General features: G+C 43.9%; 2 protein-coding genes across 3 annotated transcripts in view; one reads left to right on the top strand and one right to left on the bottom strand.

Annotated features, from left to right (window-relative positions):
- The window catches only part of CAPSL (calcyphosine like), a 12,519-nt gene extending 2,436 nt beyond the window's left edge, over positions 1 to 10,083 (top strand). The window contains exons 2-5 of the mRNA XM_082242291.1: positions 2,818 to 2,954; positions 3,930 to 4,107; positions 6,388 to 6,597; positions 7,864 to 10,083. Of these exons, the coding sequence (XP_082098417.1) occupies positions 2,818 to 2,954; positions 3,930 to 4,107; positions 6,388 to 6,597; positions 7,864 to 7,965 (627 nt within the window). The 3' untranslated portion in view covers positions 7,966 to 10,083. The remainder of the gene's footprint in view (positions 1 to 2,817; positions 2,955 to 3,929; positions 4,108 to 6,387; positions 6,598 to 7,863) is intronic.
- On the bottom strand, positions 10,081 to 27,464 carry IL7R (interleukin 7 receptor). 2 transcript variants are annotated; one of them, XM_082242080.1, is made up of 8 exons: positions 27,126 to 27,464; positions 22,207 to 22,342; positions 21,274 to 21,431; positions 20,764 to 20,915; positions 18,890 to 19,046; positions 16,468 to 16,564; positions 15,160 to 15,235; positions 10,081 to 12,698 (listed from the first exon to the last, which is right to left on the bottom strand). In XM_082242080.1, the coding sequence occupies exons 1-8, from the start codon at positions 27,217 to 27,219 to the stop codon at positions 12,195 to 12,197; spliced, it is 1,374 nt and encodes a 457-aa protein (XP_082098206.1). In that variant the 5' UTR covers positions 27,220 to 27,464; the 3' UTR covers positions 10,081 to 12,194. The 2 variants fall into 2 exon arrangements, with proteins under 2 accessions (XP_082098206.1, XP_082098207.1); XM_082242081.1 differs by lacking the exon at positions 27,126 to 27,464 and having other exon boundaries at positions 22,180 to 22,282.

Raw genomic sequence — 27,464 nt, 5'->3', positions numbered from 1 at the left:
AGTTCCCCTTTTCAGTCCTTGGCATCTTCACTTGAAGAGCGACGGCCAGAATAGCCAATCTTGGGCCAGATGGACCGAAGGCCTGCCTCGGGATAAGACTACTTCCCATGTTTCTTTCTTAGGGTACAATCCTTGCTTGGCGTGGGTTAACGTAGTAGTGGAAGCTGGTCAGGCAGGTTGCTGCACCAATCTGAAGCTGACATAGTGATTGAACCCAGTTCAGGCCTGATGCTGTCTTGTGATGGCAGTGGGGCCTGCTAGAGATCCAATGGATCCCGGGGCAGCTCAGCCACCCTCACCCCCACCCCAAACAACCCATTTCAGGGCTTTCCACTGGCTGCCTTCTATCCACCTGTAACTTCAGTGGATGGAAGCAGGATCTTAGAACCAGTGCAATGATGCTGTCGTCAATCTGCAAGTGGAGGCCAGCTAAGCTCAGCAAAGGAACATCTCTGCCCAAATCAACCCCCGACCCCAGCAAAAAAGGACGGGGTTGTTGTTAAGTTTCTTAGGTGCAGAAGTGCTTTCAACATTTTTCTTTTCTTTTAAAAATTGCCACAGGATTATATTCACAATCCCTTTGGAAACGACCATATTTTTCTGTGTATAAGACGCCCCCATGTATAAGATGCCCCCTACTTTTGGGGACCCCAAATTAAGAAAATGGGCATATGCACTATCTGTGTATAAGACGCCCCCAGATTTTTAACCTTATTTTAAAGCAAAAAAAATCTAGTCTTATACACGGAAAAATACGGTACTTTCTTTTTAAGCATTAAACTTTTTTGTCAGAAAAGTCTTGTGCAAGAAACGTATAAAGAAAAAAGAACAATATAAATATTTTTTTTAAAATATACAAGAGACAAACGAAAAATGAGACTTCCACAATATGAAAAAGATTGGGCCAATGAGAAATAAAGCAAAGAGAAATATATTAGGAAAAACCAGGCAGGGGGCTTCTTGGTAGTGGCGCCTGCCCTATGGAATGCCCTCCCACCAGATGTCAAGGAAATAAACAACTATCTGACTTTTAGAAGACATCTGAAGGCAGCCCTGTTATGGGAAGTTTTTAATGTTTGATCTTTTATTGAGTTTTCAATATCCTGTTGGAAGCTGCCCAGAGTGCCTGAGGAGGCCCAGCCAGATGGTCGGGGTATAAGTAATAAATTATATTATTATTATTATTATTATTATTATTATTATTATTATTATTATTATTATTTGATAAACTTAGAGAGTATGCTGACAATGAAGTTGACACGGACTAGGGACATAGTAAAAAAAGAAAGATGTTTTTAAATGTGCTGCGAAAAGAACCTGTGGAACACAGAAATTCCACATGAAAGGGGGAAAATCAGTATTATGTTTTCTTTTGAGTCAGGGTAGAAAACTCCCCTTTCTGTTCCCAAATGGTTTGCCCTAGCACCCCTTGTTTGGCCTACTGCCTGAGGTTTTGTGGAGGAGGATGCTCCATCACCAGTGCTGAAGTAAAGTTCAGCTGCCAGTCCAGTCCATTTCTGTTGGGGGGGGGCTATCTTAACATATAAATTATATGTATATATTATTAATTAGCATTTTGGAGAAGATTTCCACTTTTTAAATACTACTTACAGCAGCGTCTTGGGTTTCCAAGTCTAAGATGTGTTGCTACACTGAGGAAAAAATGTGTGCATCATTCAAAACCTAATATGTTTGTACTATGTTCTTAGTAGATCTTTGTATTTCTTCTTAAGGGAAGGTTGAAATTCCAGTTTAGCACAATGACCTTTTGGACTGATACTATCAGAGGGTTGCAAAACCACTTCTGAGAATTCATTAATTGGCTGTTTTGGGAAAAAAAGAAATCTAGATTTCACTGCTAGCTAGATATAACAGCAGAACATATTTTGCATATTTTGCAAACATTCTTGAGTTGTACATACACACCTTGAAGAAATCATCCTTTTCTTCTCTTTTCACTCCAACACACACACAGATTTATATTCTGGATTATTTAGCAGAAGGGAATCTTGGTGATGGATGGGAAAAGATCTATGCCAGATCCGTCCTCTGCCAAATGAGAGATTTCCCAAGTGAAGAGATGCTAAATCATTTAGGCTGCAACATAATGCACAGATTTGGTAGTAAGCTTCAGTGAAATATAGGAGTCGTTTTCAAGCAAACATCCGGAAGCTCTGGTTGTATACTTTGTAAATTACTGTTCACCGAACCTCCATTGCTGAACAGTGGTACCTCGGGTTAAGTACTTAATTCATTCTGGAGGTCCGTTCTTAACCTGAAACTGTTCTTAACCTGAAGCACCACTTTAGCTAATGGGGCCTCCAGCTGCTGGAGCACGATTTCTGTTCTCATCCTGAAGCAAAGTTCTTAACCCGAGATAATATTTCTGGGTTAGCAGAGTCTGTAACCTGAAGCGTATGTAACCTGAAGCAAATGTAACCCGAGGTACCACTGTACTGGAGAGACACGGCCAGGTTTGAGGAAGCTGCCCTCCAAGCCTGACAAACTACGCACATAAAATTCTACAAAACGTATACATTATGGAAAAGTGGCCGAATATTGTGACTGAATCCTTTTCTTCAGTTGTCTGACTCACACATTGCATCTCAGAATTCATCCATTGCATTTTTACATTCATCCATTCTGTTTTATTTTAAAAACTCCCCTTGCAAAAGCCTTTGCAACCAGACTCATATATGTGTATGCACTTTTAATGTACGTTTGTGGACATACAAACAGAACATCTTCACTCTAGTAAATGAAGCTCCTTCTTACGAGTAGGATTGCCAACATTTTGGCCATTTTTTTCTCTCCTAGATGCCCGGCACAGCAAGACACGACCGGGAGATGGCAATCCAAGCCAAAAGAGACCTTGCCAAAACTACAGATCCAATCGAGAGACTTCGCCTTCAGTGCCTAGCAAGGGGCTCTGCTGGCATCAAAGGCCTTGCCAGGTAAAATGAGTTCATGAGGTAAATTATTAAACCAGCCCACATTCTTCTGTAGGCCAGGAGATTACTGAAGCACAGCTGGCCTTGCTTAATAGACATTTGGATTTCCGTGTTCTGTTTCAAGAAGCCCTCAAGCACTGATGTTATGAGGCAGCCAAACTGTCAAGAAAGAGAAAATACTTACCAGAACCAGTTAAAGGCTGTAGGGGCCTCATTACACCTGAATTCACTTCACAGCTCATGAACTCACATAATGTTAAATATAACTGTAGAGTTGGAAGGGACCCAGTGAGTTATCTAGTCCAACCCCCTGCATTGCAGAAATGGGCTGAAGGCAATGGTAAGAGGGCTTGGAAAATGAGGAATGAGGGAAGGAAAGTCATAGGCCCCTAACAGCATCACTTAGGGCAAAACTATTCAACTGTAGCTTGCAAAAGGCAGCATAAAATGCATGATTGTCAATAACAGCACAGAAGTACTGATGATGAGTTAAAGCAATGAAAGTAGGCGTTTTTTTCTGTAGCAAACTCAAGTAACTGCCTTGAACCTTAGAAATAACATTAACTATTAACTATTTGGAGGACTATAGGACTTGAAGCTGCACATTTCATTTGCAATATCTGAAAACAGAGTCCAGATTTACTTATTGGTATGCTAGTCTTTGGCTGATAGGGCTCCGTGCATGACTTATATACAGTTAGAACAAGACAGGTCTTTTGTAATCTAAAAGGCATGACACAAAAGGAGAAAGAGAGAGGGAGGATGGAATGGAAACAGTTCAGATGAATGCTACACATTTATTTATTTTTACGTAGGAGCTGACTGAGCTGCCCTATTGGGTGAAAAAGGATTGTGTTGTTTCTTTTCTCTTGAATGCCTGTGTGCTAACTTCTTGATATCAGTGTCTGCTCTCTATTCCTCTTCCATCCTCTTTTATTTTATTACTCTTTTCTTCAAAGTGGCCCTTCTTTTCTTCAGGGTCTTTCGAATCATGGATGATGACAACAGCAGGACTATCGATTTCAAAGAGTTCTTGAAAGGCCTCAATGATTACGCTGTGATGATTGACAAAGACGAAGCTGAAAAGATCTTCAAGATCTTTGATAAAGATGGGAGTGGAACAATAGACTTTGATGAATTTCTCATAACATTAAGGGTAAGGCTCTTTTATTTTATTTAAAAAAAACAGAAATGCTTTCTGTGTCATAGAAATATAGAATGGTAACTTTAGTGTAAAAGGGTCTTAAGCAATGCTTTTTTCCTGGGGGGACGCAGGGGGACTCATACTCCTAAACATTTTGTGAATCTAAGTTTGGCCTCATTGAGGGGCAGTATTTAAATATGAGTAGGAAAATGAGAGTACCTCTAAACATTTTTTTAGAAGAAAAGCACTGGTCTTAAGTGTAACAAAAATATAATTTAACCATTGTTTAATAAATAAGGGCTTACTGTGATCACCTGGACTCTGTTCAGCAGCTTAACCATGGTTTATTAGTCACAAACAAACCGCACACACAACTTTGGTTAATGTTAACAATGGCCATAGCTGTCAACTTACAGATTTGAAAATAAGGGACCAGTAGCCTTGAAAATAAGGGACCAGCAGCCAAAATAAGGGATCTGCAGCCTCACTTGTTCCAGACACTCCAGTCTTCCTGTCCTCCTGCAGTCTGGTCAAACTCATGCTGGTAGCTTCGAGAACACTGTCCAACCAGAGGTTCAACAGAATAGAATCTGAATCACATGCACCACAAGGCCTATGCAGCCTCAACTTAAGATGGCTCCCCGGCCTGGCTTTGCGCTGCAAAGTTTGCAGCAGCACGTGCAACAAAATGGCATTCAGCATTCAAAAAACCCCCCAGCTTGCATTAACTAGCCACACACAAGGCATGCAAGCTCCACCCCCAGTCGTTCTTAGACTTCTTATTGGATGAGCAACACAGCCAAGCAACACAGTTGGAGCCTCCTTCCTCCCTGGCCAGCAGGCAGGGAGGGAGAGGAGCTGCTTCCTTTGAAATTTAAGGGACAACATTTAAGGGACATCCATCAATAAGGGACAGTAGCGGGACATGGCGCTGGAATAAGGGACTGTCCCTTCAAATAAGGGGCACTTGACAGCTATGACAATGGCTTCCCATTGCATGTGAGCCAGGCAATAGCTACCGTATTCGCCCATATATAAGCCACATCCGAATATAAACCGCACCTTTAAAATTGGAGGAGGGAAAAGAAAAAAAGAAAAAAATACCCAAATATAAGCTGCTCCCTTCCTCGCTGCTCCTGGCTGCATACTGGAATTTGGGGGTGGGGGGGGGCTGCGCTGCGTTGCCGGCGGCCTTTCCCCTTGCTCGCTCTCTCCCTTTCTGGTCTTGGGAGAAGAAGGGATACTATGCACGAGGCGGGCGCTCCTTTGCCATGCTCCTGGCTGCATACCGTAAGGTTGCAAATATAAGCCACACTTTAACTTTTCACAGTCAGAATTTGGGGGGGGGGAGTGAGGCTTATATTCAGGCCAATACGGTACTAGAAAAGCTTATGAATTCTATTTTGAAAACACACCTGCAATGTACCATATCCTTTTGTGGATGGTGATTCATAAAAAGCTCCATGGTGGTGAAATGAAACAGTCATGAAAGGCCAAAGTAAGTTATATGAAAATACAATTATATGCAGCCCATATTCACTCTGGAGCAGGTCCCAGTATGTTCATTGGCCTTGCTCACTAGTAAGTGTATGTAGGCTAGTAGCCTCAGTATATTAACCAATCCTTTGAAATCCGTTTTAAGCTCCTTTCACATGGCTGTATGCATTCCATCATGCCCTATGTAAATGCCCATACATGAAGGGATGGGGTTCGTTTGGTTAGCTCTGCCTCAAACACTGCTTGGTTGTCATGTGCACAGGATTTTATGCCTGCCCATCTAACTGTATGCAAACTAACCTCCTTCCGGTGTTACATTTGCCCCCTTGTGGGGGGAAGTGGGGCTGAGAGTGCCCTCCACAAGTTGGAGGGCAAACCTCTGAACATCCTGTACTCAGGAAGGCTCTCCATACAATTTAAAACCCTGATCACAAATGATTATACCATAATAAATATATTAGTCTGTGAGGTACCATACAACTATGTTGCTTTTCCTGCAGATGGCAACCCCTCTGATTTTATGAACACAGTCTTCCAATGGTGAATCGACATTCCTATCCTTTCTATCATTTATCCCAGGTCTATAAAGCAGGATATAAGTCCTTTATGATCAAATGGGTCCTGCAACCTTCCTTTGGGTGACCCAAAGCCCTATGAACGCATTAAAGGAAATGCAGCCAATCGGCTGATATTTTTATTACAGTAATAGCGTTGGTTGGTACAAAGACCCTGCTGGACATGGGTGACGATCCAATGACTTTACTATGTTCATTTGTTGGTGTTGTTGTTTTAAAGCCTCCCATGTCTAACGCAAGAAAAGAAGTCATCATGCAAGCCTTTCGAAAGCTAGACAAGACCGGGGATGGGATTGTCACCATTGAAGATTTACGAGGAGTCTACAATGCAAAACACCACCCCAAGTACCAGAATGGGGAATGGTCTGAAGAGCAGGTTTTCAGGCTGTTTCTGGATAACTTCGATTCGCCTTATGATAAAGACGGACAGGCAAGTGAAATATTGCAGGTTGACAGGAAGGTGGCGCCTTTGTAACATTTAAGGGTTTTGCTTTAAAAAAACAAGACAGTTGGCACAATAATTACACACAGTGCAGAAAATTAGGCATGGACAGAGCCTAGGACTTGCCAATCAGAAGGTCGGCAATTCGAATCCCCGCAACGGGGTGAGCACCTGTTGCTCGGTCCCTGCCCCTGCCAACCTAGCAGTTCGAAAGCACATCAAAGTGCAAGTAGATAAATAGGTACCACTCTGGCGGGAAGGAAAACGGCGTTTCCGTGTGCTGCTCTGGTTTGCCAGAAGCGGCTTAGTCATGCTGGCACATGACCCCTGTACACCGGCTCCCTCAGCCAATAAAGCGAGATGAGCGCCGCAACCCCAGAGTCGGACACGACTGGGCCTAATGGCCAGGGGTCCCTTTACCTTTACCTTTACTAGCCATGTTGCAGATGGATGCAGACTGGCTTCTGAATTCCAGTTGCTGGAAACCACAGGAGGAAGCTATTGCTTCCTGGTCCTGCGTGCAGGTTTCTCACAGGCACCTGGCTGTCCACCGTAAGAACAGGATGCTGGACTAGATAGGCCTGATCCAGCAAGCTCTTCTTATGCCCTTGCTCTTTCATAAACATTAGTTGGATGGGTGGGGAACGGGATATGTGGACTCCATGGGGGTTTGACCAGTGAGCAGGTGTGGAGGAGGCAACCTTTGTGTTTGTACGCCTTAACATGCAAAATTCCTATGGCTTTTACATCCCACTTTTTTTTTACCATTATCCTTCAACAACTGTTTTCTATGTTCCAGTGCCCTGGGACTCTAAGGAGGATCAACGCATCTGCTTGCTCAATGTGCCTTTTACTAATAAGGCCTTCCATTGCAAATAATAGCTGGATGACCCTCATGAGGTGTTCTTTCCTGTAGGGAAAGGGAAAGAAGGACTCCATAATGGGAATTCCCATCTCATGTTTAGCTTTTTATTTTCTGCTGTCATGGACTCCGCATTTCCCCCTTTCTGATAAGGTTCCTTCTGAAAACCGGATGCCTTCTAGATGTAGTTGGAATACAACCTCCATTGGTTCCAGACAGGAGGACTCAGTGGTGAGGGATGATGGGAGTTATAGTCCAAAACATCTGGAGGGAAAGGCAGCAATACATATTCCACGTGGAACAATTTCCTTCTTGATTTCTTGTCTGTGGTAAGACAAGGCGAGACAAATGAAGATATTAATTTTTCCCCCTTTACAATTCCTCTACTTTAGGTTACACCAGAAGAATTTATGAACTATTACGCAGGTGTCAGCGCTTCAATAGACACAGATGTCTACTTCATTGTGATGATGAAAAACGCTTGGAAAATCTGATGTTGTTATTGTAATTGTAATGCAAAGTGCTGCTGCTGCTGCTGTTGTCATTGTAAACATCTCCTAAGCCTCATCATATACAGGACAGTGCTGCTGTATTCAGAGCAGTAACCATTCCTAGGAGGGAATTAGAAGAAGCAATAGCCAAAATTATCACCGCGCCTATTATTTTGGGAAGACTGATCTCACTGAGGAACTGTGCTTTTCGTTTCAGCAAACAGGGATTCCTAATGTAACAAATGTGAACAGGGGTCAGGAGGACAGAAGTACTGCTTGAGTCAGGGATGATAAGCCCTTCCTCCACCTGCTGCTTTTCCTCAACTCCTTTCCTTGCCCCCAGTTTCCTAGCCTCATTACTACCCCCTCAGTCAGGCTCTGAGATCAGTAATAAGAGGGGGAAGCAATATCTGGGGAGGGGTTGCAGGAAGAAAAGTGGTGGGTGGGGAAGCATCACACCTGAAATTCCTCCCTGTACATTATTCAGCAAACACAAGGTTGGGAATGCTGGGTTGCATCCAATGATGGTTTTGCCTTAGCGCAGGGGCAAGGAAGCTTTTTCACACTCCCCAGGGCCACACTCCCTTCTGGCCAACCTTCCAGAGGGGCCACATGGCAGTGGTGGGTGGAGCCAGAGGCAAAAGTGGGTGGAGCAACAAGTGAAGAAGTTACCTTTGTATGCAGCAGGCTAGAGTCTGCACACACATTCACACAACCCTCTATATCCTCTAGTCCAGGGGTAGGCAACCTAAGGCCCGGGGGCCGGATGTGGCCCATTCGCCTTCTCAATCTGGCCCGCAGATGGTCCAGGAATCAGTGTGTTTTTACAAGAGTAGAATGTGTGCTTTTATTTAAAATGTATCTCTGGGTTATTTGTGGGGCATAGGAATTTGTTCATTCCCCCCCCAAAAAAATATAGTCCGGCCCCCCCCCAAGGTCTGAGGGACAGTGGACCGGCCCACGGCTGAAAAAGGTTTCTGACCCCTGCTCTAGTTAGACAAACAAGAGGCGTTATCAGAGCTGGAGGACATTTTCATCCAGGCAAAAAACACCTGGGGTTGGAAGCAAGCTCAGTGAGGGGTCTGGTCTGAGGAGAGGGGTGTGAGGCCTGGGGAGAATGTGAGGGCCAGATAGAAAAGCTTGGAGGGCTGCATTTGCGGTTCCCCACTCCTGACTTTGTGCATGAACAAGGCCGGGCACCTGAATTTTGTTGATCCCTCATACCCACTTAATTTCCCTTTCCACTGAAAAGCTGTTCCTGAGGATTGTGGGGGACCCACTTGTCAGCATGGAGACTGATGCACAGGTTTGTGGTAGGTGAGTGGAGGGCAGAACAGTAAAAATGGGGTGCTTTGACTTGTGCAAGCAGAAGTAGGTAAAGGTAAAGGGACCCCTGACCATTAGGTCCAGTCGTGGCCGACTCTGGGATTGCGGCGCTCATCTCGCTTTACTGGCTGAAGGAGCCGGCGTACAGCTTCCGGGTCATGTGGTTAGCATGACTAAACCACTTCTGGTGAACCAGAGCAGTGCATGGAAACACCGTTTACCTTCCCACCGCAGTGGTACCTATTTATCTACTTGCACTTTTATGTGCTTTCAAACTGTTAAATTGGCAGGAGCAGGGACCGAACAAAGGGTCCCCCATCACGGGGGTTCGAACCGCTGACCTAATGATCAGCAAGTCCTAGGCTCTGTGGTTTAACCCACAGTGCCACCCGCATCCCTTGCAAGCAGAAGTACTTTCTGCTAAAGCAAAGCCAGTGTTGAAATGCAACCCACTCTGATTGCTGAAGCCACAATTAGTTTCCCCCCAAGAAGATGGGCAGCTGAAGTAAAAAAGACGAGTGATGAAATCCTTGCCAGAGTGCATCTTTTGGTTTTTAGCTGCCATTTCTCCTTTTGCATATGGAATCTGCTTTGGCTCAGAAATCCCTTGCTTCCAAAGTCCCTGGATTTATACAGATTTTTATGGTCCAATATGTCAGCAAAACAATTAAACGGGCTGTTGGTAGGATGATTCATTGCCTTTCAGTGAGGCAGGGAGGAGAGAGAGAAAAATCGCTTCTGGTACTCCTTAGTAATGTCAAGTGCATATGAATTAAAACTGCATTCACTGGGTAACACTGATGCCAAGAGTTTACTTCATTTTCATTTTCAAACATACATAAAAAAATAATGTAAAACATTTTCAAATGCCTGAGACCTTTTTCACCAGTAGAAAGATGAGCACATATACATTCTAGCATATCTGTATACGTCCGGGTGCGTCTGTGTGTTTATGTTTATATACACACACAAACACACACACATATATATTAGAAGCTGAATGTGTCCCTTCTGGCCCATAAAATCAGAAAGAATATCAATACGCTGCAATAAAAACCACACAGTAATCTTTATATCCAACCCAATACATTTTCAGCAAAATCTTCAGCAGCAAAAACATATCATCAGTAAACAGCAAATGATTGGAATGTGGCTGAGCAGATACACACTGGATTGCACTGTCAGCCTCCAGGATCCTTGGCCTTGTGAGAAATTAAGCAGCAATTCATGACAGAATTCAAGTTTTAACTGTTGCTACAGTAGCAGGCAATGAATTGATAGCTGTATCAACCGGTACATATAAAATGCACCAGTGAAGTAACATATGTAACCAAGAGTTATTCACACAACACACAATTCATACATGGAATTCATTGCCGAAGTTGCGATGCCAACCACTAAGAACTGTTGCGCTTAGGCTCTGCTTGCAGGCACCCGTTTGGCCACTATGAGAACAACATGATGAACTAGATGGGCCACTGGCCGGATCCATCAGGGCTGTTCTTGTCTTCTTAAGAGGATTAGACAAATTAATAAAGGGCAGATCCATCTATCAGAGCTATGTTGATCAGCCAGGAACCACCTTTGCAATAATAAAAAAAATCCTACACAATTCAACAGCATGACATGTGCCAGACCGATTTGGAATAGAGCTGTTAAAAGATCAACAATATTTCTACTGTCAGCCACTCTTTTCAGGATTACTGGAGAACTGGATTTTTGCAGCAAGGCTAACCCCCCCCCCCAAGTGTGTACAAATCATTGGCAGCCTCTCCCACAGAAACCCCATTTCGACGAACGTGCTCTTGTGCAACTTTTCAGCTGTTTCTCCACAAAAGTCAATTGAGGGGGTGGATACAGCCAATGGGTGTCCTAAAAACTCCAAAGCGGTGCAATCCAGTATTCTGGAGGTGCAAACTTGTCTGGGTTTAATGAAATCTCTGCAAACATTGCAGTGTTTTGTACACATCAATGATTTTAGAATGCAGCCCTTATTCTGGCAAGTCTCCATTGAAAAAAACTGACAAAGCACTATTGTAGAGCATTTTTACTGCATTGCTCAGAAGAAAATATTTTCAGTGACTCGTGTTTACAGCAACAGGCAACTTGACCTTAGGGAAATAGCTAAATGCAGACATAAGAACACAAGAAGACCTGCTGGATCAGGCCCTGTGGCCCACTGAATCCAATATCCTGTTCTGATGAGCCAACCAAGTGCCTGGGGGAAACCTGCAAGCATAACTTGAGCACAATAACACTTTCCCCTCCTGGTATTTGGAAGCACTGCTGCCTAAGACTGGAGGCTAGGCTAAAATACAGGTTTTTCAGATCCCACCTGACCTAGAGTACTTTTCCATTCAAGAGCTTTGAAGCAGGCGGTGGTTCTGCTGGTGCAGCTTCCCAGTGTTGCTACAATGGTGAGAAAACCAGAACCTGTCCCTGACCCACGTCAATGACAAAGCTGAGCAGCAAACTTCAGAGCCAGGGCAGGGCAAGAGATGCCAGCATGGAAAACCAGGTCATGTAATTCAGCCTTGCAAACGAGTCCACAAAAGTTACGAGCCTGGAAAAAGGTTCAAGCCCACCCAGGGATGGCTGCGGGCAGGATTCCTGCATTGCAGGGGGTTGGATTAGATGACCCATGCAATTCCAACTCTGCAATTCTATGATTCTGTGAAAAGTCGCTTGCTGATGGCTGACAGAAGCTGGACCCTGAGGACAAGACTTATTTCCTCGAGCAACCCCCAAGGTTTCCATGCAGGGAGCACTCGCCTGCATGGAATTCCGAGTCACCTATGGTTACCAGGCTAGTGGTTAACTTCAAGACTGGTGTAATCTTCTCACTGATCTGGTCAATGCCCAAAAATGATACTTGGAGAGCCCAATCATGCCACGTGCCAGAACTGCTAGTTTTGAAAATTCCCCTTGTTTTCGAAAAAACTCGCCATTGTGACATAGGCCTCTTCTTTATTTGGAACTGTTACATCTGCGTAAGCTTGAAGACAGTTATCAGACTCAGGTCCAGGCAGGATAGCAGCGGGATGCGTAGAAGAACTGGCATGGTTGAGGAGAGCATCTTGGTCTCCAATACCGCCATCTTGGTCTCCAATACCACTTTTCTCGTATGGGTTGGCATTGATTAATGTGTCATCCTCAGGAGCGAGGAGTCTTCTGTCCACATGCTTATCCAGTGTCTCAGCCGGCCACATTCCTTCATATGCCAGAGGCAGTTTCAGCCACCCATGGTTGATATGAACCAGGTTCTTTTGTTCCAGTCCTTTCCCCATCTTTTCTGGAACATCAAAATCCCAGGCAAGCAGAAAACGTTCTGACTTGGCCCGAATGCTATCCACCTTATGGATGGGGACGTATTCCAAACTCTCGGGACTGAAGAAGCTTACTTCAGAATTCTACCGGGATACGGGGATATTTCGTGTGACAGGGGAGGGGTGGGAAGTCAAAAAGAAAAATATAAGTGACTGTTATAGTTTTTTGGGATGTAAATTTGTTAAAACCTTTGAAAAATCTAATAAAAATTAATATGAAAAAGAGAGAGAATGGACTGCACCACTTCAGACTACAGGTGGAGAATGCTACTTCCAGATGTGAAAGCAAAACGAAACTGTGTGCAAATGGAAACTAACATCTCATGGCACAGTGGGCTTTGACTGCTGTATGGATTTATAATTTGTTGGGAGTTTTTAACTTTGTTGGGAGTTTTTAACTTTGTTGGGAGTTTTTAACTTGAGGGCCTTCTCGGTAGTGGCGCCTTCCCTGTGGAACACCCTCCCACCAGATGTCAAAGAGAACAACAACTACCAGGCTTTTAGAAGACATCTGAAGGCAGCCCTGTTTCGGGAAGCTTTTAATGTTTGATGCATTATAGTATTTTAATATTCTTTTGGAAGCCACCCAGAGTGGCCGGGGAAGCCCAGCCAGATGGGCGGGGTATAAATAAATTATTATTATTATTATTATTATTATTATTATTATTATTATTATTATTATTATTATTATTGGAGCAGGTCATTCTACCACCTCAGCATTCTGCCTTCTGAGTCTACGGGATGAGTAGGCCTCTATGGACAGTAGGGCCGGATTAGGCTTGATGAGGCCCTCAGCTACTGAAGGTAATGGGGCCCTTTATATGTCCCGTTGTCCTTTGTCAACAACAATTTGTCGCTGTTTTTTGTGTTGAATATATGCTATATGGTAATTTATGGACCTAATAGGTATCTTTTTAAAATATATATATATATATTTGTTAGGAATTTCAACATAACAATTTATCAAAAACATGTCATCCTCATTTCCCCCCATTTAACCCACCCCCTCCATAAAAGAAACCCCCCTCCCCCCAGACTTCCCTCAGCTCCTCTCTCTGTTTTTTCTCTGCATATTCTCTGCATATTATAAAATTGTAAAGATCCTTAATTTATCTATCTATATGTTACCAATAATAAATTTGTGTATGTTTATTCAAAACCTGCCAAGGAGTCCAGTTCATTTTGTTGGACCTAATAGGTATCTAAAGCCATTTGTACATAACAAATAGGAGCCTACACAACACAACACAAAACAAAACAAAACATTGTTGCTGTATGCAGGTTTTATTTTATTTGTTTTCCATCTTGTATTTTGGAAATGTGCATCCAGTTTTTCCCCCTTTAAATTTGTTTGGGGGCTCCCAAGAGAGTGGGGCCCTAAGCTATAGCTTGTTTAGCTTATACGTAAATCCGGCACTGATGGGCCGCCTCAGGCAAGCTGTGTCCTCCCAGCCTGTTCAGAGATCGTAACACTGGCCCTCTTGGCAGATTTACTGCTCAGGGTAAACGAGACTACACTTTGAGCTTTCCGCATGCATTCCACTTAAACAGTTGAAATAAACAATAATCGTTTCTACTGAGAGAACTTCCCAAGTGCTGAGCGGTTCTGGGCCCTCCTCTAGTTCATCCTCAAAATGAACAAGCCATTATTCATTTTCTGTTTCCCACATTTTATGGATAGGAAATGAGGGCTGGGAGAGAGTGACGAAGAAGACCATCCACCCAGTTCAGGGTGAAAGAGCTTCGCAGGCGGTAAATTTCCTATGTGGGAAGTACCACAGCCTGAGAAACCACATGAAACCTCCTCCATTGGAAAGTAAAGGTTTGTGAGACACTTTCGTAGCCCTAAGAGCTCTCCTTTATGGAATCAGAATAAGGGTGTCATTGCTGTGGCTGGGGAAAGGCAAGTCTGTTGATTGTGCTGTCTTTCATTTTCTCATTCTTACATTTCTGCATCAGTTTGCAACAACAACAACAACAAAAACCAACCCTTATGAAAATTCGTCAGCACGTCAGTATGCGTTTCTCCAAATACACACATCTTTTAATCCTAATTTGCTTAATATGCCTGGACTCCAATCAGCCCCAATACAGTGCTTATTGGAAGAGGGAGGCAGTGGAGAGACCAGAGAGTGCAGTGGTTGAACTAATCTTGCACTTCTGCCACTGCACTTCCACCACAGCTGACAGGAAGCCTACCCAGACATGTAGTTTTATTATACATATCAGTTTTAAAACTGCAAATATTATCTACGTTTTGATATACTTCGGATCTACTTGTTTTTAAAGTTTGATTTTTCCCCCATCCATATTTTATATTGTTTTATGTAAATGGTTTGAAAGCTTTCATCCATTAAGAGGTATATGAATCTTTTTGGGTTTTTTTAAATATAGCCAATAAAGAAAAGGCAATTTTTACAAAGAAGAAAACTGATAATGGGAGAAAATCCGCCCCTACCCCCATCCTGCCACACAAAACTGCTAAGGACTTGATGGTACTAGTTTCTACTATCCTGCAATGAGAAGAAGAGGCAAAAGCACCAACCTTTCTTAGTTTGTGGCAGAGATTATCCAAAGTTTTCTTGTGGTTAGGGAGGGTGGGCCACACAGCAGGCTTTATTCTGGAAAAAAGAAGAGATAACGCAATAATGGAAGTGATGACGAACATCCTTACAACATTGCTTGTGAATGAGCCATGAAGAACACCAACAGCCCTCCATGGAAATGTTGTTCCCAGCTTTCTAAATCCATAAAATTCTGTGGCAGTAGAACCTGCTGGGAACATCTTTTGGGCAGCTCCATTGGAGAGTCTCTTTTCCTCAGTGAGGAACATTGCAGGCCTAACCTCTTACTGAATATCTTATTCTATACTGGATTCTACCAATGAAACTTTCAGATGTGGATGGAAAACCCAGTGTCTACAATCCACTGGAGATATATTTTGAGCAAACTCATCCTGGCATGCCACTTTTAGGGATGTTGCACCAGACAGATTGGCGGTGGGTTCTGCTCATTAGACAGCCCCTGGGTTAAAAGTTGGGGATATTTTTGCCAGTGTAGGCGCCCTTGTACCAGTGAAACCCTGGTTATGCCATATCCTTAACCCCTTGTGCATTGCACAGTTAGTGGTTGGATCATCTGTGGAAGTTCTTCCACACAAAACAGTCCAGGCCAGCAGTCAACTATGCCAACCCCCAACTGCTTGCTGTGATTTGTCCACCCGTACTAGTATAGGTTAAACCACAGAGCCTAGGACTTGCCAATCAGAAGGTCAGCGGTTCAAATCCCTGCGACGGGGTGAGCTCCCGTTGTTCGGTCCCTGCTCCTGCCAACCTAGCAGTTCAAAAGCACGTCAAAGTGCAAGTAGATAAATAGGTACCGCTCCGGCGGGAAGGTAAATGGCATTTCTGTGCGCTGCTCTGGTTCGCCAGAAGTGGCTTAGTCATGCTGGCCACATGACCCGGAAGCTATCTGCGGACAAACGCCAGCTCCCTCGGCCTATAGAGCGAGATGAGCACGCAACCCCAGAGTCGGTCACGGCTGGACCTAATGGTCAGGGGTCCCCTTTACCTTTACCCTTACTAGTATAGGAATTGAGAGCCGGTGCACAAGACCAGCTCCCTATGGTAACACATCTCTTTTGAGAAGCACCTCTCATTACATTTCTGGGTTTGCAGTTACTGTAGTTACAATGAACTTCATGTCTGAAACAGCCGTTAGTTTGTATTGACTCCATGTTTTTCTGCTTTTTGCAACGTTCTCATTCACAACATTAAGGCTTGCATGGGAGGAAATTCCAGAAGTGAATTGTGTTCTTAGGACCACTCTTTTGATGAAGAGTGTTTAGGATTACCTGTTTTTCCAAAGTATTGGGATCAGAGCGATCACAGCGAAGAGCGCAAAGAAGCATAAAATGGATGCAGTCACCTCTCTAATGTTGCTATTATAATCTGAGGAAACAAACACCAAACAGGCTTATAGATGATGATGATGGTGATGATGACTAGTGTTATACCTAGTATATAACACTAAACATGTATGCCAAGGATGTGTGTTTTGAAACAGAACTTATTGCAGGCAACATTATTTCCTGTGCCACCAGCTCTCAGCAGCCAGGCTAGGCCCATAGGGTCAAATGAACTCTCTAAGCTACAGTCGCAGCTTAAGTACTGCCAGCTGACATCACATTAGGTGCTATAAAGTCTTTCCCTCCCAGCTAGTTCCCCAGCTGACCTCCATACCTGGTCCAGTGCCAGACCTCCAACCTGTTCATGTCCTGTCTCAGGACCTCACTTTATCTAGGCTGAAATAAGACCTCCGTTGTGACCTGTTGCTCTGTTTCTTGGTAGAGCATGAGATTCTTAATCTCAGGGTTGTGGGTTCGAGCCCCAAGTTGGACAAAATATACCTGCATTGCAGGACTTTGGACTAGATGCCTCTTGCAGCCCCTACGATTCTGCTAGGCCCCAGGCCTAACAATAGAATGTCCCTATTTTCTGAGGAATGTTGGACGTATGTTCAATACTTCATCACCTATCCAATGGTTTTGCCTTTGAAATAGAAACTGCAGGAGGGATCAGGAACCATGCCATTTCCCCGCAAAAAAAACGCCCCCTAGAGCTACACATCTCTGAGGAGAAACTGTGAGAGAATTGTGGTGTGACATGTCACACTCAATTGCCCCGGCTTTCTGCATTCAAGAATAAAGTCATACCAGGCACATTCTTGCCCAGGTGCTAATGCTTAAAGCCTTTTGTCTTGATCCAGTGCGACCGCCATTTTGTTGAGGGAGTCTAATGGACCCCATGGCCAGCTGTCCCATCAGCCACAAGGAGACCATTGTCTCATAGAATCATAGAATGATAGAGTTGGAAGAGACCACAAGGGCCATCGAGTCCAACCCCCTGCCAAGCAGGAAACACCATCAGAGCACTCCTGACATATGGTTGTCAAGCCTCTGCTTAAAGACCTCCAAAGAAGGAGACTCCACCACACTCCTTGGCAGCAAATTCCACTGTCGAACAGCTCTTACTGTCAGGAAGTTCTTCCTAATGTTTAGGTGGAATCTTAGTCAATCTCCGCCAGTGTCTCTACCCACCTACACTCAGGACTGTCCCATTTTGCCTTGCTGACCTGTTTACCAGAATGGGGGATCAAGGCGTTGGGGAGGTTGGTGCAGTGCAGATGCCAGCCTGAGGATGTTGTATTAGCTCCACCACATTTTTAAGGTGCCAGGCCAAAAAAAAGTTCCTCTTTTCCCATGCCTTTGGCTAATTAAACAATCTGTGGCCTTTTAAACTGTTGGGGTAGGGGTTATTGGTTTTGTTTGTTATTGCTTCCTGTGAAGGGCAGTATGTAAAATATAATAAATAAGCAAGCAAGAAAGCAAGCAAGCAAATAAATAAATAAATAAATAAATAAATAAATAAGAAGTGCCCTCCCAGTTTCGACACAAAGCCCATCTAGTTAATGCTAGTGAGAAGCCTTCTGGGAAGACTCCAAGCAAGACCTGGGCACAACAGCGTTCTCACGGCTTAAGTTGCTCAGCAACTGGTATTCATGTTGGACCTGTTCCATATCTGCTATTGGGTCCCCGGAGCACAGATTCACACAAAGTGGCAAACGACCTTGCAGGGTACAACAGGGTTTATTTGAAATGCGTATGCATAGCAAAGGTGCAGCGCAATAAGCTCGCAATCTGCACACTCAATTCTGAGCGTGCCAGCTTTTTATACATTTGCAGAATACAATATCACCTGATATCTTGTAAACCACCTGATTTCTGGGAAATCGAAAGTTATAGTAAGTTCCTATTTCCTTACATGGGCATCGCCCCCCTCCTCCCTGCAATGGCCCCACCGGCCCCACCACGCCACGCCTCCTTATCTCTTTACAACCTTGAATAAACATTCGAGAGGCCCCTAAATGCCAGCCTTGTTCTCCTGGCAGATCTCTCCTTTCTCAGAAAGGCCATGAGGGGGGTGGGGGTGGGGGTTCTTATGGGCCTACATTCAGAGGGTGGGAGAACACGGCTACTAGGACCACCGATAGCTTTATTGTATATGAATTTGTCTAAGCCCCTGAGGTGTGGAGATCAGTGATAATTTATGCAACAAGGCTCCCCCCCCCCGGTCTCAAACTCCAATCAGAATTTTACGAACTGAACGGCAATGAAGCCCTTTACTGGATGTGTCGTTACATTTAGCATATATTTGTAATGAGATACTTACACGTGATGCACTTTGGTTTGCAGTGAAGCAAAAGTCTGTACTTACTTTTTGCTGCAGTTTCGAAGGATTTCGAAGAGCTCCATTCACTCCACGTGCCCTTGAAATCTTTGCCATTGGGCTTTGACCGGGCTTTCATCTCATATGTTCCCAGCTGAAATTCCTTTGCCAGAAATTTTAATGTCAGGAATTCGGTCGGTCTGGACTAAAAAGGGGGAATAAATTTTTGCTTATCAAAAAGTCAGGAAACAAAAATCGCTTTGAGAACCAGTAGGTTTCCAAGCTTTTGCACATAGTGAAACATTTATTTACCTCAAAGCTTCCTGCCTAAGAGAAGACTTCTGGCAGGGGGAACAACAGCCCATTGGAATCCAGATTATAGGTACGGATGGAAGAGAATTTGATTTGGTCCCCGTAGTTATGTGAGCTGACCCCACGTCCTGTGTGAGAGAGTGGCTGAGAAAGTGTGGGCTACACCAGCCCTGCAAAGTACCCCTGTATTGTTCTGCCCATATTATTGAAGGGAATGTGGCCTTGTACATCTTGTTTTTTTAGAGAAGTGCAATAGGGAAAGGACTGTGAAGTTGGTTGTAGCAGCAGTGCAACGAATGAAGGCCTAGAGGACCTGAAGGGAGGCAGGGAAAGAATTCAGGGCTTCAGCGGTGAATCAGAAGACATTGTTTGGATGCCAGCTCCATCCATAGATAGAGCGCAGGTCTACCGTCTGAGAACCAACAGAGGGACAGACCTGGAATACAAATTTCACAAGGCTTGTTCTAACCAGGCCTTGGCGCTGCTCAGTCACAAATAAGTGCTCTGACGTTCAGTGAATGTGTTTAATGGCATAGCTTTAGAAGCCTTGACTGGAGGGATTTAAGTGGTCCAGTGTATGCTTAAGCAATAGTTAAATTGTAGTTGATTTCAATTTTCACATCTGTAGCCCTTCTATGTAATAGCCTCTTTCCCTGATGCTTTAATTGTTTCACACTTCCATATAACTGTATCCTAATCTCACCCTACCCTGCTTACACCGTTCCTTGTATTTTCCCTTTCCCACAGTTAATTTATGTATACAGTGGTACCTTGGGGTAAGTACTTAATTCGTTCCGGAGGTCCGTTCTTAACCTGAAACTGTTCTTAACCTGAAGCACCACTTTAGCTAATGGGGCCTCCAGCTGCTGGAGCACGATTTCTGTTCTCATCCTGAAGCAAAGTTCTTAACCTGAAGCACTATTTCTGAGTTAGCGGAGTCTGTAACCTGAAGCGTATGTAACCCGAGGTACCACTGTAAAGTACTTCTGATTTTCCTTTAATATCATTTGTGGGTTAGGCTTACACCTCTCATAAGCTGAAATACATTTACTGGTTTTCTCCTAGTGTATGCTAAATAATTTTTCCAAATTGATTTCAGCCATTGCTACCAGCTGTTTACAACTCCCTCACCTATGGTGTTAAATTAAGGAGCCCACTTTGTACATAAATTATTCCACTGTGGATATATAATTTTTCACAGGTTACATCCAGAGCACACCCACAATCCTATAAACACACAGGGCTAAGGTTCATTGAATTAAATAGGACTTACTCCTGAGCAGTTATACATAATCATCATCATCATCATCATCATCATTTATTTATCTATTTATTCGTACCCCGCCCTCCCCGGCTGGAGCCAGAGGATTGCATTGCAATTTAGCCACTTTTTTATTCATTGACAACAATTTGAAAAATTAGCCATGATGACTAACTCCAATCTTGTTCATTATAATGGGAACAAAGTGCAACTAACTTTTTCTGGATCTAACTGCATGTAGCTTTCAACTAAAAGCCAGATCTCAAATATTATCTGTTTTTGACACATACAGAACTGAAAATGGAAAGAGCACACTTATGGTCAATTAAAATGACACATTCTTACTCACAGTCCAGTGTTTGTTTTGCTGCCGGTATGCTAGTTCATGCATTAGATGTCCCCCAAGATACCATCCATTGTGTGGAGTTGAGAAATTAACGAAATACTCATCTGCCTCTTCTTCGTAGATAATTCCTAAGTCAAATGGTGCTTCGGGTTTAACTGTAAATGAGAACATAGAAATCTAAAAAGAATTCTGGTCACGTTCATGCAACAAGTGGTTATGTGGGACTACATTCAGATATGGCAAAGCCTAGTAGTGTTGGAAGTGACAGCTCCCAACTGGTCACAAGCCTATGGAGTATTTATTTGTGCTATATGTATTGGCAATGTGCATCAGGGATCAGGGGAATGCTGTGGGCATAATGTGTCTTGATTTCAGTACAGCTTTTGACAAAGTCCCCCTTGATATTCTTGTGAACACGCTGGTCAAGTGTGGGCTTGGAAGAGGTAACTGTTAGGTATAGAAATTGCAAACAAGTCTAAATCATGCACATGATAACATTGGGAAGGAGCTCACTGATATCGCTTGCTTTCAAGGTCTGGCATTCCACACATTGCTGTATCGTCGTCACGCTCAAGCAAACTTCCACGGGATTAAAGAATTCAACATTTTCGAAAGGACATTTGCCTTGCAGCTGGCTCTCCATTAAGCAACTGGAGGTTTTTTCCCCATACCTGTGAAGGATATTAGAGCTGAAATGAAATAATTGAAGCTTTCAAATTCTATGAAAACATAACAATTTATGACTCTGTTTTTGGAAACTGACCATCAACCTAATGGTCCTAAATATACAGAATAGGAGAGGATTTCAGCACAATCCTTTCATCACAGTGTTGGATGTGGTGTTGGGGAATCTCTTGTTTAGGTGGTTGTCAGTGGCGTTAGAGCATGGGTAGGCAAACTAAGGCCCGGGGCCTGGATCTAGCCCAATTGCCTTCTAAATCCAGCCTGCGGACGGTCCCGGAACCAGTGTGTTTTTACATGAGTAGAACATGTGCTTTTATTTAAAGTGCATCTCTGGGTTATTTGTGGGGCATAGGAATTCGTTCATTCCCCCCCCAAAAAAAATATAGTCCAGCCCCCCACAAGGTCTGAGGGACAGTAAACTAGCCCCCTGCTGAAAAAGTTTGTTGACCCCTGTGTTAGAGGATATTTCTCAACGCCTTTAAATTTCTTTTAAAATGTAAAAATCCCCCTGGAGTGTTATGATGCCCCCCCTCCCAAAAAAGAGGACATGTCCAGGATTTCCCAGACGTATGGCAACACTACTGCGAATATTATTGCACATCCTTGCAGTAGCATCTAATACTGGATTAATTCTTCTTGATAAACTGTCAAGATCAAGAAATTCTAAGAAGGGGCACTGGAACATTGAACTATTAAGATAATTTGATTCAGGAATTATTACAAAAAAGTAATCACATTTTAATGCACTGGAAAGCTTCTTACAGAGTAAACTGAGCATTAGCTTCACTCAGGTTCATCCCAGTCTTCGTGATGTTGCAAAGCAAGATATTTGTTTGGATCGTTGGCATTCGAACGACACACGTGAAGTCCATGTCCATTTCACTTTCTGCACAGGTGCCTGAGGAGAGAAGACTATAAAAGTAATGCTGCGGACTGCAGTCTGACAAGTTGTAAGTACTTCTTAAGGAATGCACTCTGATAATATACCGTTAATATTTTAGTTTTTGAGTTCAGCCTCCCCCTCCCCCTCCCCCTTCTGTTTGCATTCTCTGATGGTCCATGGTTCCATTTTGTATTTACCTTCTTATAGATGGTGGTGGTGGGAAGCTGAGAAATATCCATTGAGATTGCAGGGGGCCAAGGTTGCCCTCTGACCAGATTACCTGAATCTTGGCAGAATCACATGTTTGCCTTGAGCGTTTGCTGAGGTAACATGAAATCTTGTGTGCCGGCATCTGTGCTTAACCCTTCCCAGCCCCGCCAAATTCCATGGTATGGGGCGGCGGGAGGGCAGGGCGTTGTTAGCATCCAGCCTAGGCACACAGCTGGAGATGGGGATGAAATCCATCTCAGTTCACATTTAAAGACAAGTCTACCCAATTCACTCTTTCTGCAGTATTGTATTTACCTTCTTATAGATGGTGGTGGTGGGAAGCTGAGAAATATCCATTGAGATTGCAGGGGGCATGCATCTCTTCTTAAATTTTTGTACTCTTTTTTTTAAAAAAAAGTGTGGGAAATGCATATTTTAATAAGTACATAAATGCAATTTTTACTGCTTGCTTGCTGGAAAGGGGCTAGGCTGGGAGGTGGTGTGGATAGCTGCTTATGCACTGCCAAGAAGAAAGAAAAAAGGGCCAAGGCACTAATGTGCATTTAATTTGCATGTGCTAATTTGTATGTATAAACACTGGTTTTAAAAAATAATAATATAATTGATATCATGGGGGACTTTGTCAAAAGCCGTGCTGAAATCAAGGCACATTATGCCCACAGCCTTCCCCTGATCCACCAAACCTGTAACTCTAACAATAAAAGAAATGAGATTTGTCTGGCATAACTCATTTTTGAGGAAACCCATACCGGGTCTTTGTCATTCAAAGCAAATCTTTCTGAAGATTCTAAGGAATACAATACATCTTACCCTAGTGGGGGAAACTGGGTGCTTCCACTGTCTGCTTGCCACCCCTTGGGGTAATTTCAAAGTGCCTCCTGTTCTTGCTTCTTATGCTTCTTTATGTTCAAACCAGACTTGGACTGGTAAATCTAAATCCCCTGACAGTCCTTCAGCTAGAGGACAATCCTCTGTTACAGCCTACCTTCGTGCCCTCCAGATGTTCTGGGCTGCAATTCCCATCATCCCCAGTCAGCATGGCAGATTGCTATGGATGATGGGAATTGTAGTCTAAAACATCTGGAGGGCACCAGCTTTGGGTAGGATGTGGGGCGCATGGCCACTTCTCTCTTAGTCAATGCATTCCCTCTAGAAGAGGCAAGAGTAGCAAGGAAACTTTCAACAACAGATCTTTTCTCAATGACTCATTGTCCTTGCATCACACCTTTCGTTTGCATGTTTCCTAGAACGATTGCACAGCACTGTTGATCATCTTTTAATTCACAGCATTAACAAGTTCAGCACCACATGGTAAAGACGCGTGAGAGGTGTTAGGTTCCCTAACTCTAATTTAATCTGAAAGCTTTGAGAAAGGGGTGGAGAACGTGAGGCCCTTCAGATGTGGTTGGGCTACACTTCCCATCATCCCTGACCATTGGCTAAGCTCTCAGGGCTGAAGAGAGCTGTAGTCTGATGGGACTTTGGCTCCCACAGGGTCCCCACCTCTGGATAGGTGCTATGGTGACCAGATACAGAAGGGGACTGGGATCCTCAGAGGAAGGTGGGACTTTGGCTGAAGCAGCATAGTAAACAAGTCCCAGGTTATGACAGTGGTATTGCTTGTTAAAAGGAAGCAGGTAAGGCCGCAGCCAGAGAGGTCCCTTGAAGAAGAGTTTGGATTTGATATCCCGCCTTTCACTCCCCTTCAGGAGTCTCAAAGTGGCTAACAATCTCCTTTCCCTTCTTCCTCCCCCACAACAAACACTCTGTGAGGTGAGTGGGGCTGAGAGACTTCAAAGAAGTGCGACTGGCCCAAGGTCACCCAGCAGCTGCATGTGGAGGAGCGGAGACGCGAACCTGGTTCACCAGATTACGAGTCTACTGCTCTTAACCACTACACCACACTGGCCCTTGAGAGCTGCAGCCAGTGGGAATGGGAGAGAAAGTTTACCGTATTTATTTTTTGCATTTGAATGAGAAATAACTTAATTCGGACTTAACACAAATATCCTTCAAAAGTCTCACTTCCTTGAATTTTTCAAAGCTGATCTTCAACCAATATGGACAAAAGTGCACGTAGTAAGAAAATGTGAGCATTAAAATGCATATATTTGATAAAAATGTGCATACAGGTCATATATTATTTTAAAATGCACTGTATTAGGAAAACCTGCTTGCACAAAGTTGTGTCAAAACTGCATAGGAAAATGTGTTCATCAGGAGCACTAAAAATGCTGATGAATTTTCATGAGGATTTTTATTTTTTTAAAGCAACAATGACAAATAATTGACAAATTTCTTCGGGAATGTGGAGAAATCATTTTTAGAAAGGAAAAATTAGAAACAGGGCAATATCAAAGGGGATAGATTCATCCACCCATAGCTGGTACACACAACACCAGGCTAGATCAGCCTATAGTCTGACCTGGGAGCAAGCTGCAATGCTTGTGCATTTGTACACTTCATGGCAAATCAAGGGCAACTCACCAGTTGCAGCATAGCATGAAACACAAGAAAAGGAGGATTTGGCGTGTCAGACCAAGCTGTACCAGGACCAACAGCCTTAGCAAGGGATGAGAACATCTGCACCTCCTTGGGCCAAACTGGACATGATGTCCATCTGAATTGGGCCTAGAGTTTGCCACCTACTTAGTTGCCCTTATGCTGCTGATGTAAAACAACAAATAGTTGGTGTGGGGCCAAGATGGATTGGGACAGCGGAGGTGGGTGGGAAGGAGATTCAAGTAGGGTTGGGGAACTTGTGTCCCTCCAGTTGGGTTTATAGCTGGGGCTAATGGCAGCTGGGGTCCAATGACATTTGGTGAGCCACAGGATCCCCATCCCCAAGTTAAGCCTCCATTTCCAAACCCAATCCAGCTCAGACTCCCCTGCACCAGCTATTTTCTTGCAAAATAAATAAATAATCGTAACAGCAATTCTTTTTGGAAATACCACATCTAGTTGGGCCCTTTGATATAACTGTCATAGATACAAGGAGATCTGTACTCATTTGCCCCTGGTTAAAAAGCAGAGACATCACCTTGCCAACAAAGGTCCGTATAGTTAAAGCTATGGTTTTCCCAGTAGTGATGCATGGAAGTGAGAGCTGGACCATCAAGAAGGCTGATTGCCGAAGAATTGATGCTTTTGAATTATGGTGCTGGAGGAGACTCTTGAGAGTCCCATGGACTGCAAAAAGATCAAACCTATCCATTCTTAAGGAAATCAGCCCTGAGTGCTCACTGGAAGGACAGATCCTGAAGCTGAGGCTCCAATACTTTGGCCACCTCATGAGAAAAGAAGACTCCCTGGAAAAGACCCTGATGTTGGGAAAGACAGAGGGCACAAGGAGAAGGGGACGACAGAGGACAAGATGGTTGGACAGTGTTCTCGAAGCTACCAGCATGAGTTTGACCAAACTGCGGGAGGCAGTGGAAGACAGAAGTGCCTGGCGTGCTCTGGTCCATGGGGTCACAAAGAGTCAGACACAACTAAACGACTAAACAACAACAGTCTTAACAAGGATGACATGAATTCAGGTTATCAAGGAGGTTAAATAAAGTCATGGGAATTTTGGCTGCCACTAATTCTTTCCTGTGGCCCTCCAGAGCCCTATCACCCCTGAGCCTTGGCCATGTTGGCTGGAGCTAATGGGAGCTTGAGTCCAATTAAACCTGTGAGGCTGCAGGTTCCTGGCTCTTTAGAAAGGTTGGTCTGACTAGGCAGCTTTTCAGCTAGAAGGCTGGAGCTTTCTATGAATGCTTATTCATGAAGTGCTGAAGTCTGGTCTTTTCTGGCAGAACTCCAGGGTAAAACAAGTACCAGAAGGCTTGTTCACAGTTTACACTGAACACAAATGTCTCTACACATGTACCACTGTATGGGTAAAAGAGTACCCATGTTTATTAGCACAACTTGACTTTTGTGCTGAGATTGTATATTTGCTGAATGTCAGTGTGTGAACACCCCGAAAATTATACTGTCAAGGAGGGGAAAAAACTGTGTGCCCTATTTGTTGGGTATTATAGGGTTTTGCCCCAAATCTGACCACTCTGTGGCAGCTTGGCATAGCCAAAAATACAATTGGCAGGGCTTCCCCCAATGGGAACTCACAGGAACTCAGTTCCGGCACCTCTCAGGTGGGTACCATTGGCATTATAAAGATAACAAGGGAGGCGTTCACGGTGAGTTCCGACACCTCTTTTTCTAGAAAAAAATAGCACTGACTATTGGGATAAGTTACAGCTTAAGATACAAAATTCGTTAATGGTTACATTTTGGGTGACTGGATTCCTTTCCTTCCCAGTGGGGTGGAAGTCCAGGCCCCACCAATTAGAATGAGCAGGGGGGCCACCAAGTGGGGCAGGAATGGCATACTAGAGTGAAGTCATACACACAACCTTCTAGAGTAGGGATGGAAGAAGCAATCCAGTCCCATCCACATTTAAAGGTGAACCCACCGAATTCACAGTTTCCAGCACAACATGGAAACTGAAACACTGCCATCCTCTGAATTTTGAATTTCGGAATTATTCCGCGCTTTAGAGAAAAGCATGAGATGACTCACCAGAGCCTGAATAGTCTTCCAGGCCACTTTCAGCAGCAATGACAGGAAAGAGAATGAAGAAGAAAGCACACAGCGCCGGGCTTGCAACGGCCATCCTGACTTCACATTCTTCTCTCCCCTGTTTCTGTGAAAGAGAGTCAAAGGCGGAGAAACAGCTTTGCTTGCTATTTTATATCCTCGCTCTTAGAGAGAAGCCTTTGATAAGGCAAACCACAGGCGGGGGGAAAATATAAACACAGAGACAAGTGGGCACAGAGCGAAACAGGAAACCAAGGAGTGTGTTCTTGTAGAGGGAAATCAGATGAAAAGATACCACCACAGTCTACAGATTCACACCCG

The sequence above is a fragment of the Podarcis vaucheri genome (assembly GCF_965113315.1).
Source record: "Podarcis vaucheri genome assembly, chromosome: 11".
Classification (NCBI taxonomy): Eukaryota; Metazoa; Chordata; class Lepidosauria; order Squamata; family Lacertidae; genus Podarcis; species Podarcis vaucheri.
This window is presented reverse-complemented; position numbering and strand designations above follow the sequence as displayed.